Source organism: Nannospalax galili, unplaced genomic scaffold, assembly GCF_000622305.1.
Source record: "Nannospalax galili isolate Female #2095 unplaced genomic scaffold, S.galili_v1.0 scaffold7, whole genome shotgun sequence".
Taxonomy (NCBI): Eukaryota; Metazoa; Chordata; class Mammalia; order Rodentia; family Spalacidae; genus Nannospalax; species Nannospalax galili.
In genome coordinates this window covers 10,643,152-10,656,483 of record NW_008359081.1, presented here as the reverse complement: position 1 = coordinate 10,656,483, position 13,332 = coordinate 10,643,152, and the positions used below count along the sequence as shown (strand labels likewise).

The window sequence follows — 13,332 nt, the reverse complement described above, 5'->3', positions numbered from 1 at the left end:
AAAAGTTATATATTTTTCTTTCTTTTTAAATTTTTATTTATTATTTTTAATTCATGTGTATGAGTGTATTGCCTGCATGTATGTTAGTGCATCGGTGTTGTGCAATGCCCTTGGAGGTCAGAAGAGGGCTTCAGATTCCTCTGGAACTAGAGTTAGATACAGTTGTTAGCCACAATATCAGTGCTAAGAATCTAACCTGGATCATCTGCAAGAACAGCCAGTGCTCTTAACCACTGGGCCATGTCTCCAGCCCTAGATATTTCTCTTTTAAGGGTAATTTTTCAATGAAATTTCTGTCCAAATATTTTCAAATATATAATATCCAGTTTAGATGATTTCTTCTACTATAATAGAAAGCAAACTGCAGCTGTTATATGATTGCATATTTTGTGCAACAATTCTGACGTTTACTTGAAAAAATATGTGACACAAAAGAAAGAAAAGCTAGAAAAGTAAAGCAATGTGATAGTGGAGAAAGTACGAAATAAATATGAGTTAGATGAGGATAAAATAATATTATTGCTGGAAAACAATTAAGGTATGATCAATTCTATGTATCACTGAGAAAATTCAGAGACCTTGCTTCAAAAGTTGTACCCAAGATACTATGTATGATGAAATTTTTCCTGACAAAGTTGACATATTTAAAAAACTGCTAAAACAGCATAAAAATCAATTGAAACAATAACAACCCTTGAAAAACCACAAAAGAAAAAAAAAAGGACACAAAGATTTTTTTTCCTCTATGAGTGAGTAAGATAGTCTTAATAAGAATGTAATTAAGGAGATACAATCATAGGATAAGCCTTTGAAAAATTATGAGTGTAACTATAAAGGAGGAAGTGCAGAGTATCTTTCTGACTAAATTGTTTGCAAGCACACAAAAGATAGAAGTGTAGGTACAGGCAGGTACATTCTCATTTACTGATGGGATTGTAATTTTTTCTAAGGAAATAGCTTCAGTAACTTCTAATAACAGAAAGAATTCTTTTTAATTGTATATATGAATACAAGTTATTAAATACAACATATGAATACAAGTTATTCTATATTTTATGCAAATAATTAGAATACCTTTAATCAGATAGGCAGAAAGATGCAAATAAATAGCTCACAATAGTGAAAAAGTAGAAATTCAGTATGAAGCTTCAGTTGAATGCTTAGTCAGTCATTCTGAGAGTATAGCTGAGTTTTATCCCATATATAAATACAATTTAATAATTTTTTATAAGGGAGGTCAAAATCAATTTACTACAGTTTCAGTGTTATTAAGTTTAAACTGCATTATCTAATAATAAAGTTATAAATACATAGATATTCAATAAAATTAGTTCAAATTGCTGATTAAGTAATATAAAGCTTTGGTGTACATTTGACATTATTTATAAAAATAGATATGGACTCTTTCGTTAGAAATTCTATTTTGCTTAGGTGTTTAAATCACATAGCATTTATTTAAGTTTTACTTGATGTGATTGAAGTTCATCAGTGATCCATCAGATAATGTAAACATGCTTCTCCTTTAATTTTGAGGCTTTGCAAAGTTCTTTAAAAGAACAACAAAATGGCCTCAACTATCTCAGCACTACTGTGAAAGAGATGTCAAAGAAAGCACCTTCAGAAATGAGCCAGAAATATCAATCCGAATTTGAAGGGATCGAGGGACGCTGGAAGAAGATCTCTTCACAGCTGGTAGAACATTGTCAACAGCTGGAGGAACATATGAATAAACTTCGAAAAATTCAGGTAAGCCAAGATTGTGCTTTTTATATACATACATACTTTCCACTTAGCATAGTATTGTAAAATGTGGAGAAGTAGGTATTTGAGCCGCAGAGACTTCCAAAGACATTAATGAGATCAAAAGACAAATCATTCACAAATAAGCGTAATTTACCCTTTACTTCCTAAGAATTGTAATGAGGTTTTTTTTTGTTGTTGTTGCTGTTTTAGATTTTGTATAAAATTAATTTGATTTTTCTCTATTCCATCAATATTAGAACATTTTGCACAGTAATTTTACAACCTAAATGAATATTTAGTTTGATTTTCCTGAGCTTGTGACACAGACATATATGGCATATTATTTCATGACCATATTTAACCTATGGTTATATGCTTAATTGCTACTGCATCATCTTCCTTAAACGGACATCTAAAAATTTAATGTTTGAGCAATTCTACAACAAAAAATAATAGCTTGTACACAATGCAGCAAGCCAACAATCTACAAGTCAACCTGAAATTCTGAAATATTTACTCTTAAAAACTTTGTCTCTCAGCCGGGCATGGTGGCACATACCTTTAATCCCAGCACTCAGGAGGCAGAGGCAGGCAGATCTCTGTGAGTTCAAGGCCAGCCTGGTCTACATAGTGAGTTCCAGGACAGCTGGGGCTACAGGGAGACCCTGTCTCAAAAAGACCAAAAAAATTTTTTTTGTCTCTCTTAGTTAGTCAATTGTAAAATATATCAATGTTTGGAAAGATAGTTCAAAACCATCATAATTTAATTGAAAAGCATTAGAGCAAGGTAGTTTTTATAAATGCTGCTCCTGAATGTGAGTGAGTGGGTATGTGTGTGAGTGCGTGTTGTTTGCGCTTGTTCCACTCTACTCCTCTCCACCTTTTCTTGCCTTCCTTTTAATAAAATCATCCTCCTAACATGTCATTGAGTATTGTGCTCTGCCAGGTGATGATGAAAAATAATCTCATTTTGAAATTTTAACTTTTTCCCATGTTAGATATTTTTAGTAAGGCAGTTGCTAAATCATTAAATAAGGTACGTGTGCCTAGTGGTATAACCAGTCAGGAAAGGACTCCATTAAGATGGAAAAGTGTTTATGAAATGCTATCATTATATAGGTTATCTCAACTACACTTTGAATGGTGAAATTCCATCAGTAATACAGGCAAACTGAGATCTTGGCAGAATGGAGCAATACGTACAATTCATTTGAAAGAATTTAGTATTTTAACATAATATATATTCTTGAAGGTGAATAAAGTATGTGCATCTAAAAGCAATCTGGTAATAGGTCAAGAATAATCATTAATGCTCTCTTTCTGAATAAGTCTTTTGACTTAGTGGTAATAGGATTAACAGCAGCAACAACAACAAAATAACAATAATTAAAAGGACCATTGCCAGCATTTTAAATAAAGGATGATATAATTGCATTTCTATCTTCAAAATATCCTCATGGAAAGGGATGGCGTGGAGAAGACTAATGGCATATATTTAGATAAAAGGATTTGAATACAGTAAGACTGAAATCAGCTGAGAAAGAGATTGTGCATTCATAAAGAAGTCCATAGGGCTGGAGAGATGGCTCCATTGTTAAGAACACTGGGTATTCTTCCAGAAGACCTCGGTTTGGTTCCCAACACCTCTAACAACCATCTATAACTGCAGATCCAGGAGAGCCACTGTCATCTTCTCGTTTTTGAGGGCATTGCGTACATGAGTATGCTTACATACATTTTCCTACACATATATAATAATAAATAAGATAGAAAAATAATTTAAAAATAATTAAAAAATAGATAAGAGAAACTAAAGAAATGGCTCAGCAGGTAAGAGCACTGATTGCTTTTGCAGCGGACCCAAGTTTGATTCCCAGCACCCACATGAAGGCTAACAATCATCTGCTACTCCAGTTCCAGGGAATACAACTGCCTCCTCTGGCCTCCACAGGCATTGCTTGGAATGGGTGCGCTTACATCTAGGCAAAACCCTCCTACACATAAAATAATAAATAAATAAAATTAATCAATTAATCAATTCATTAATTAAAAAGACACACGTAAGACTTGAAAAATGACAGTAAGGAAGGAAAGTGACTTGAAAAATGACAGTAAGGAAGGAAAGTAAAGCTAGACCTGAATGACACTAGTGAGATAATGATGTTGAACTCCTTGCATTTAGTTAAAAGCTTTAAAATTTTTACTCTTTAATCATATTACAGGGAAGCCATTATGAAGCTTACATTCAATAGAAACATCAGAAAGGAGAAAACAATGTAACTAGAAGGCATAATTTAATTATGCCTATCTAAAGAAGTGACAGTTTTACATTTAAAAAGCAAAAAAAGGACGCAAATATGGTAATACAAGAAAGAATAATGGAAGGTTCCTGTCTTTTTTATAAATGATAAAATATGACACTGTTTGCCTGATCATTGCTTGAAACTGGTCAGGCAAATGAGAAATGAAAAGTTTTTCCTTTAAAGATGACAAAATATTCCTTGGAAATCCCCAACTGAAGGGAATATTTAAACTGTCAAATGCAGAAAACAATTTGTGGAAGTTTGGGTTTAGGGAGGCTATAAAGACACCATTACATTGAGTTTATTGTACAGTTTGTTTTATGTAGTGTAAGGGCATATTGTTAGTATTATCATGATTTGTTTTGTAACTTAAAATTTCTCTAGAGGGGTATTTGATTTAATGCTCTCAAGAGGAACATCATAAAGCCACATTTGGTAGTAATTTTTTATTTTTAACAATAGCAGACTTCATACATCAGTGCTCATATATAGACTATAAAATGCAGTCTTAGTAAAAACTGTTCTTCTGCGGAACAACTACTTAGAGACATCCTTCAAATACAAGAATTGTTTCTTGGCTTATGTTTAGACATATGATCATGATGAACTATGTTAAAAACAATCAGCTCCCAGTAATGCCTTAATTTTTTTTTTTATTCCAGAATCACATAAAAACCTTGAAGAAATGGATGGCTGAAGTTGATGTTTTTCTGAAAGAGGAATGGCCTGCCCTGGGGGATACTGAAATTCTAAAAAAACAGCTAAAACAATGCAGAGTAAGATTTTTATTTGATGCTTTTATATGATTAATTTGATATGGATAATATTGTCTAGTTAGATCAGACATTTGCCAATGGAACAGTCTGTAAGTCTGGACACATTTCCGGATGCCACAGTACATTGGGAGCCAGAGACATTCCTAGCACCTAGTGTGTAGAGGCAATAGATGCTGCTAAACTTTCTACACAGTCTTCAACAAAAAACAATTGCACAATTCTTTTTGTGTAAATATGCAAACACTAGTAATTAAAGAAGAGTTCACAGATTTGAGAGGAAATATTTATGGGGGCATTGGAGGAGTGGCCGGGTGAGAGAGAAGGGAGAGGAAATTATGTAAACAATGTGTAAAATTCTCAATTCAAAATATCGCTGGTGCCAACATTTAAAATCCATTGATGAAATACATGATAAACAGCAAAATACTCTCTTTCACTCCGGCTTTACCTTATAAATTGTAATGTAATGTAAAGAAACCTTAAAGCTACTTGTTATGGTAACAATATGAATTTCTTTCTTTGTGTGTGTGTGTGTGTGTGTGTGTGTGTGTGTGTGTGTGTAAGGGGGTAAGTGTTCCCATGTATGTGTGGGGGCTATGCATACAAATGTACAGGTCAGATGTTCACATGAGGTATCTTCCTCTATTACACTACAAGGGAATTTTTGAATCAGACTCTGTCATTGAAACTGGACCTCAGAGATTGGCTAAACTCTCTGACCAGCAAGACCCTGGGGCCCATACGTTTCTGCCTTTGAGCCCAAGGATCACAGGCACATAACACTGCGACCAGCTTTTTACACATGTGCTGTGGATATGAAAACAGATCTTCATCCTTACACAGCAAGAACCTTATCAACTGAAGCATCTCCTGAGCCAAATATGGATTTTGAAATCATATTCATTAGACCAAGATCATGCAGCGTGCAGAAAATAATCTCTTTAAATAAATTTCTTTGCAAGTACAAGCTAAAAAGGAAACATGATTTACAATTGGCAACCATACTATCACCCTACAAATGATTGTTGAAGTTTCCTGTAACTGAAAACCAAAATTCTTTAAAAATATTATCGTATGAAGCCTATCAATTCCACACATTTGAAGAACAAATATCAAATTAATTTTAGTCTTCTTACCATGTGGTGTGTGTGTGTGTGTGTGTGTGTGTGTGTGTGTGTGTGTGTGTGTGTGTGTTTATGTGGTTACCTACTTCATTCATAGCGTAGCAGCCACTGAATACTTTTCAAGGACCTTGTGAAGGCAGATCAATATTTAGTTTATCATTTAAAGGGAAAATTCATGTGCAATGTTGTAATCAGTTTTTCTGTCTATGTTGCACTTGAAATATATGATGGTACTTTTTCAGTCATTTTAAATAACACATTGTTTCCTTAGCTTTTAGTTAATGATATTCAGACAATCCAGCCCAGTCTAAACAGTGTCAATGAAAGTGGGCAGAAGATAAAGTGTGAAGCGGAACCAGAGTTTGCATCCAAACTTGAGTCAGAACTCAAAGAACTTAACACTCAGTGGGATCACATATGCCACCAGGTATGGACAATTTCCTTCCCCATATCTTGTCTCCATTCCTCCCTTCCTTTATTAAACTCCTCAATGTCTCCCTTCATCAGTATTTTTATTTAAAACTTTCTTCCTATGTTGATCGTCTAACTTACAGTTATTAGTCTTTTTTAAAATTGGTCTTTTTTTCTAGCATATAAAAACACTTTGTAGTACGTATTTTGAATAGTATCCTTTTCAAGAACCTTGGAACACAATATTCATACAGAGAAATGCAAACTTCTAAACACTGTGTTCATTGAATCTTTGGGCCAATACATCAATTTTCATTAATCTGATTAATGACAAATGAATTGCACATATATGCTTAGCATGAAAATAAAGTATATATATATATATATACATTTGTTTGAATTGATATATATATACATTTCTTTGTATTGATAGTATTGATTCACTTAATTTTCATGCTAAGCATATATGTGCAATCCATCTATCATTAATCCATCTAACATTTATATATATATATATATATCTGTATTTCTGACTGCTAAGATTTCCATGTTTGACTTTTTAAAAACTTATTTTAATAAATGAAGTAAGGATTAGAAACAGTTAAGAATAAATGAATGAAATAATATTAACACCAAATAACTACACTCACATCTAAATTTTGTAATTTATAGAACAGAATATTTTCTGAATATTTATTTTAAATTTCAATAATAGATTGTGGAAAATAAACTATATTTTTATACGTAATATTTCAGATAGTTCCTGTTAAAAAAATCAAAATCTGAACAACAGTAATGCTTAATTTCAAATTTAACAACTTTTTGAAATTGAGAGATTTTTATGTATGCATTTTCAAAATAGTCTTTCCTTATTTCCATGTAACATTTCAAAGTTGAACAGAAATAATGCCAGAAGGCAAAACCTAAAATGGAGAAAGGGAAAGATTTAGAAATTAGGTCAAGACAAATGTTTCAAGTTAATACAGTCACGGGCAAATGCTTAACAGTTCTCTTAACTCACAGGTGTGATAGCCCTTGGTCAGCTAGCTTGAATTTGCCTCTTTACAAGTCATTGATAGAAGAGTTGATCAGATGGGGATACTTAAATAGTGGATTTTGTCTTTGATATCCTTCCACAAAGCTGGTATGATATATATTAGGATTTAGAATGTTCTTAACAGATAACTAGAAATAATACAGTCATATCATTGAGAACAAAGGGAAAAGAACAACAGGAAACTTCAACAAATAGTCGTCAATATTAATGAAACGTTTTCCATAATTTGTATAATTTTATAACATTTCATTTCTTTAAGTATCCTTGCTAAGGACCCTCTGTCTGTTGCAAGGAATTGTTTCCAACATATTGACATATTGCTTAATACCATGGACGCTAACAATATTCTGATCCTGTTTTCCAGTCTAGAATTACTTTTAAAATTTTTATTGAGTTTTTGTGTATTTAATACAGAATATCTCAAATGATCTTAATCATCTTCATACCCCCATCCCTACAGGCACCCTCACATACCCCTCCACTGGAACCCGTATACTCTGTCATCCCTTTTAAGGGCCACTGTGTCAAGTCAGTGACCCAATCCTAGAATTTTTGTATCTCTTTGTTTCTTGGAGTATTATACTCCCTATACCCTTACTTTGTTACCAAATGACCTAGGTTTGACAGGCAAGAATCAGGTACCCAAGAGGGAAGAGAAAAACAGTACAGTAAATGGAAGGAAGACAGGCATTGGTTTTGATATCAATTCAGTGTTTCAGAGGGAAATATAGGAATGAAATATAAATCCGTGCTTTATTATATGTATACAACAGAACAAGTTTGCAGTGTTCTCTCTTAGAAGAGATAATTTATCACCAAAAATTTCTGATGACTGAAATAACTGAAGATATTTTTAACAGTATGTAAAATGAATTTTACAATTATAAGATGGTAAAAAGTAATGGCATTTGGTAGCTGTAGGGACAGGAAGATTCAGTTTTCTTTAAGTTGTGACCCTTGGTTGACCATAATACACAGAAGGTTCCAAATCCAAGAGTATTTCTGCACTACTTATCAGACCCAATAAGAAAAGATGAGAGCTAAGAGCATGAAGATGGGTGATAGTGAAGTGAGGTGGATATGAAAAGAGTTGGGGGAGTGTAAAATTGATCAAAATGCATTGTACAAAGTTATCAAAGAATTAATAAAATATATTTTTTAAATCTTATGCTAACTAAAAGAGTCTTTAAAAAGCTAGAACGTTTTAAATTCCAGAGATAATATATTCAAATGAAAATGTCAAGATTTTAGTTGCAACATTATGATTCCATTATTATAGATATAACTGCATAAAAAGGTATGACTCCTAAAATACATTTTTATAAAAAGTGGCCCAAACACAGAGAACACTAGTTCTGGAATATCTCATGGAACTGGCTGTGCCCTGAACTGTGCTGCTGGAAGTTTCCTTCTGGAACTGTATCCTCCAGTCAGGCTTCACCCAGGATTTTATTCAAAATGTTTTCTTCAGTTCCAACTGGAGAATTAGAAGTTTTGATCCACCTTCATCATTTTTTATTTTTATTTTATTTTTATTTTATGTGTATAATGTATTGCCTGTATGATGTAAGTGCACCCCTGTCATGCAGTACCAGCAGAGGTCAGAAGAGGGCATTGGATAACCTGGAACTGGAGTTACAGGCGGCTCTTAGCTGCCATGTTAGTGCTTGGAACTGAACCGGGGTCCTCTGCAAGAGCAGTCAGTGTTCTTAACCACTGAGCTGAGCCATCTCTCCAGCCCATAGATCAACCTTTATCTTATCAACCAGCATTCTTTCACAATGCTCCTGCTTTCAATGAAGATGGGGTGTGCTGTCTTTCAGGAATTTGGTATGTTAATTGTCAAGCACATGTACATTCATTTATCAACATTTTGGCTGGAGTACTAAATTTCAGTTCCCAGGAAACAAGATCAGATGCCCAGGTCACAAGACACAAGAACACAAGGTTTTGCCAGTGTTAAGAGTCATTCATTCAGATTCTGACCATTTTATAAAAGTCACACCTACATTTAGCTATTTCAAAAATAAAAGGATACCTATTATTGCAGTTGTCCACAAATTAACTGTGCTCAAAGGAAGGAAGTAATGAAGAGAGAGAGAAAAAAAATGCAAGTATTATGTTTATACATAACTTTAAATTGCAGAGATTATATTATGTAGGTATTTATTAAACTATTCAAATGCATGGAAATATATAGCTTATTAAAGAAAAGATTTATGCATTTATCTCTTTTGCATATTTATTTAACTCTGTAATCACTAAACAAATAATATCAGATTTAAATGAAGAATGAAATCGGCATTTTCTTTATTCTTTTTGAAATTTTAGTTTGTAGAAAGATGGAAGTTAAATGAGTTAAATAATATCTAAGAAAGAAAAAGAGTTCTTATTCTGAGCTCAGAGAGTTAAACAATGGGTAAAACAGAACTCAAATTTCACAACAGAAAACATGAAGAACATTGTGCTTTATTATGATAATAGAACAAAGAGTAATCAGCTGATGTTTCAGGGCAGATTATGCAGCTTAATGCATGTGTTTTAGACTAATATGATAAACTGGGGGGATGCCACCTTAACCTGAAATGTTTCCACAGAAGTTTTTTTTTTTATTTATTTATTTTTTGTCTTTTTGAGACAGGGTCTCCCTGTAGCCCCAGCTGTCCTGGAACTCACTATGTAGACCAGGCTGGCTTCGAGTCACAGATATCCGCTTGCCTCTGCCTCCCAAGTGCTGGGATAAAAGGAGTGCACCACTATGCCCAGCTGAGTTCTTTTTAATATAGGAAGACACAAGCATTTCTTATCTTCCTTTGTCTGGCTACTCCAGTTACAGAATGTCAAATTTGTGAAATTACATTACATTAACTTCCTCTTATATCAGTCATGAAAGTGGGGTAAAGACAAAAAAAAATATTTCCCAGTCATTCTCATTCCCAAGTTTTCTTTCCCAGAAACTTATCCTATTGCAGAATATCTTCCTTCCTTCCTTCCTTCCTTCCTTCCTAACACCAGCAACTCTCTCTCTCTCCCTCCCTCCCTCCCTCCCTCCCTCCTTCCTTCTTTCCTTCCTTCCTTCCCCTCCCTCCCTCCTTCCCTCCCTCTGTCCTTCCCTCCCTCCATCCTTCCCTTCTTCCCTTTCTCTTTCTTTCTTTCTTTCTTTCTTTCTTTCTTTCTTTCTTTCTATACTGAGGTTTTTAAATTTCGTACACTATTTCCCTGACCCCCTCCCCCTCCTTGCCTGTTCCTACCCCCTCACCAAACCTTAAACACTCTGCCATACATGCTGAGTCCTAATCATTCAGATGTTTGTACACAAATATCCTTTAGTGTAAATGCATCCACTGGTGTCTAGTCAGCCAATCCAGTAGTTGTATGTAAGTCATACTTTTCCTCACCCAGCAGCAATCAGTCTTAAATAGTTCTCAACCTAGTGCTGGCCCTCCACGCATTTCTTACCTCTCATTTGGGCCTTTGTTTAATTGAGCTGAAATGGGTCCCACGCTTGACACCACTGGTGCTGACATGAGCAAACCTCCAGTGTCCCCGAGGTTTCCATGTTCCTGTGTTCATGAACCAGCCCTGGCTCTTACAGTTGTTCCTCCTCCTCTTCCACAATGTGTCCTGAGCTATGGGTGGGTGAGGTTCCATATAGGACTCCCACCTTATTCTCCACAGTCTCTTATTCTCTGAATCTCGGCCAGTTGTGGCCTTCTGTGTGCATCACACTCTGATGTACATGGAAGCCTCACCGATGAGAGTTGAGGGGTGCATTATCCCTCTCTCTACCCCTTATTCTGCTAAGCTCCATGAGACTTAGGTATAGATGCTACTTCAGACGTGTCACCTAGTACTGGCATCGCGCAGGTGTGTCTTCTCTGTGCCTCACCAAATGGGCAAGTCTACAATAGCCTCCATCTCTTGTAAACAGAAGCTTCTTTGTTGAGTGCTGTACGTCATGCTTGTCATTCTTTTCTATTTTACATTGTGTTCCCTGCCAAGGCTCTCCTAGGTATACATACGCATTAATGTACAGACATTCCGTATGCATTTTTCATAGGGTTTCTTGGGCATCACTTTTCCCTCTAGGTTTCCTAGTCCCTGAGATTCACTCATCTCCACTCTTTTTTCTCCCATCTGGTTTCCCTTCTTCTTCCCTCCCTAGTCACAGCGCCCCCAGTATCCCCACCCTCCCCCCAATACCTCCCAACTCCTGCCATCTTTCCTCTCCTGACTTCTCTCCCTCCCCCACATCATGATTCCTTGCATGTCCTTCCTTCCTTTCCTCCCTGTTGATTACATCCACTTTTCCCACCTCCCTCAAGTATCATTTGTTCCCTACTATCCCCCTTTCGGGTTTTTTTTCTTTTCCTTTACCTCCATGTAGCCTTACCCTTTACCTGGCTCCTGGTTCTACATCAGGATGTATATACTCACATATAATGTATTGGTGCTCCATCCACAAATGAGGGAGAACATACGTTGCTTGCTTTTCTGTGTTTGTGATACTATACTTAGCATAACACTATCTAGCTTCATCCATTAAAATTCTGTTCCCTGTCCTTGAGTTTACAAACTGTGGCTAAGTTCCATTATTTTTTAAAAATATTTTTTAGCTTCCTCAACTGTTTCATAAAATTAAGGCAGAATGTAGTAGCTATGCAAAAAATTAAGAGTATGCTTATTAGGGTTTTTATAGTTTCATTAGGCAAAAAACAGTTTTAATAGAATAATTATCAAACATAATGTTCATGTTATGTCAGAGTGAAGTATTTATTTATATTTCAATAGATAAGTTAATATATTCACTTAAAACAGAATAAAAAAGCAGTACTAGCTAAGTTAAGTTCATCATGGCTGGTTTGGAAGTTATAGTATAATAGTATAATATCAATGTAATGGCAATCCTACAGATATTTAGTATCATGTACCATGAACCATGTAACATATTCAGTACCATGAAAATTTAATTTTGCTAAAACAATGCATTAGTTGAAATACAGAAATGGGTTCAATTCCAAACAAAAGCATTGTTTAAAGAGTTATTCTTGTAGGAAAGAAGGAAACACTTTACATAACCATTCTCATACTGCAGGGTGCTTTGTAATGTTATTCAAATACATGGCATTGGTTTAGAAGTTGTAGGTTCTGCTATTTTTCTGGTTAATGAACATTAAACTTCAGTGTAAAGCATCTTAAGTCTTAGAAAATAATGAAGTTTAAAAAGCAGATATTACAGGATGGAGTTGTCACTCAATTGTCTACCTCTGATCTAGCATGGAGCAGGTTCTGGGTCCAATCTTCACCACTGAAAATAAAAAGACAAAAAAACTCAAATATACTTTTCATATGGCTACATACATTTTTTAACAGTTTGCTTTTTAAAAAACAATTTATATATTTGGGAACTTAATTTTATTGTTTTTGGGTATATGAGTGTATGTAAGTGCACCCATGTCGTGCAGTGCCCACGGAGGTCAGAAGAGGGAGTAGGACTTGCCTGGAACTGGAGTTACGAATGTTGTGCTGGGAATCGAACCCAGGTCCTCTGAAAGGCCAGCCAGTGCTCTTAACCACTGACCATCTCTCCAGCCCTATTGTTGTCTTTCTTATACATGAAATATATTAATTCTGATAAATTATTAGTCATATTGGAGCAACCTTTGCATGTCTATACATTATAAATATATATGAAGCATTAAAATTGTATCATGTACATGTATTTATATGTACATGTATGCACATATACATATTTGTGACATACTTGAACATATGGACTTTTTATGTATCTTTGAATTTTCCATTGTTTTCATTTAGATTTATGTGAATTTTCAGTAGTGGTATGTTTTTTAAATGAATTTTAATTGAAATTTTGCGATTTTCATACAATGTATTTTGATCCTATGTAGATTCCCTTG

At 34.7% G+C, this 13,332-nt stretch overlaps 1 protein-coding gene across 1 annotated transcript in view; it reads left to right on the top strand.

Moving 5' to 3' along the window:
* The window catches only part of Dmd (dystrophin), a 2,373,110-nt gene that overhangs the window by 940,837 nt on the left and 1,418,941 nt on the right, over window positions 1-13,332 (top strand). Inside the window, exons 23-25 of the mRNA XM_017795501.2 lie at window positions 1,534-1,746; window positions 4,709-4,822; window positions 6,218-6,373. Of these exons, the coding sequence (XP_017650990.1) occupies window positions 1,534-1,746; window positions 4,709-4,822; window positions 6,218-6,373 (483 nt within the window). The remainder of the gene's footprint in view (window positions 1-1,533; window positions 1,747-4,708; window positions 4,823-6,217; window positions 6,374-13,332) is intronic.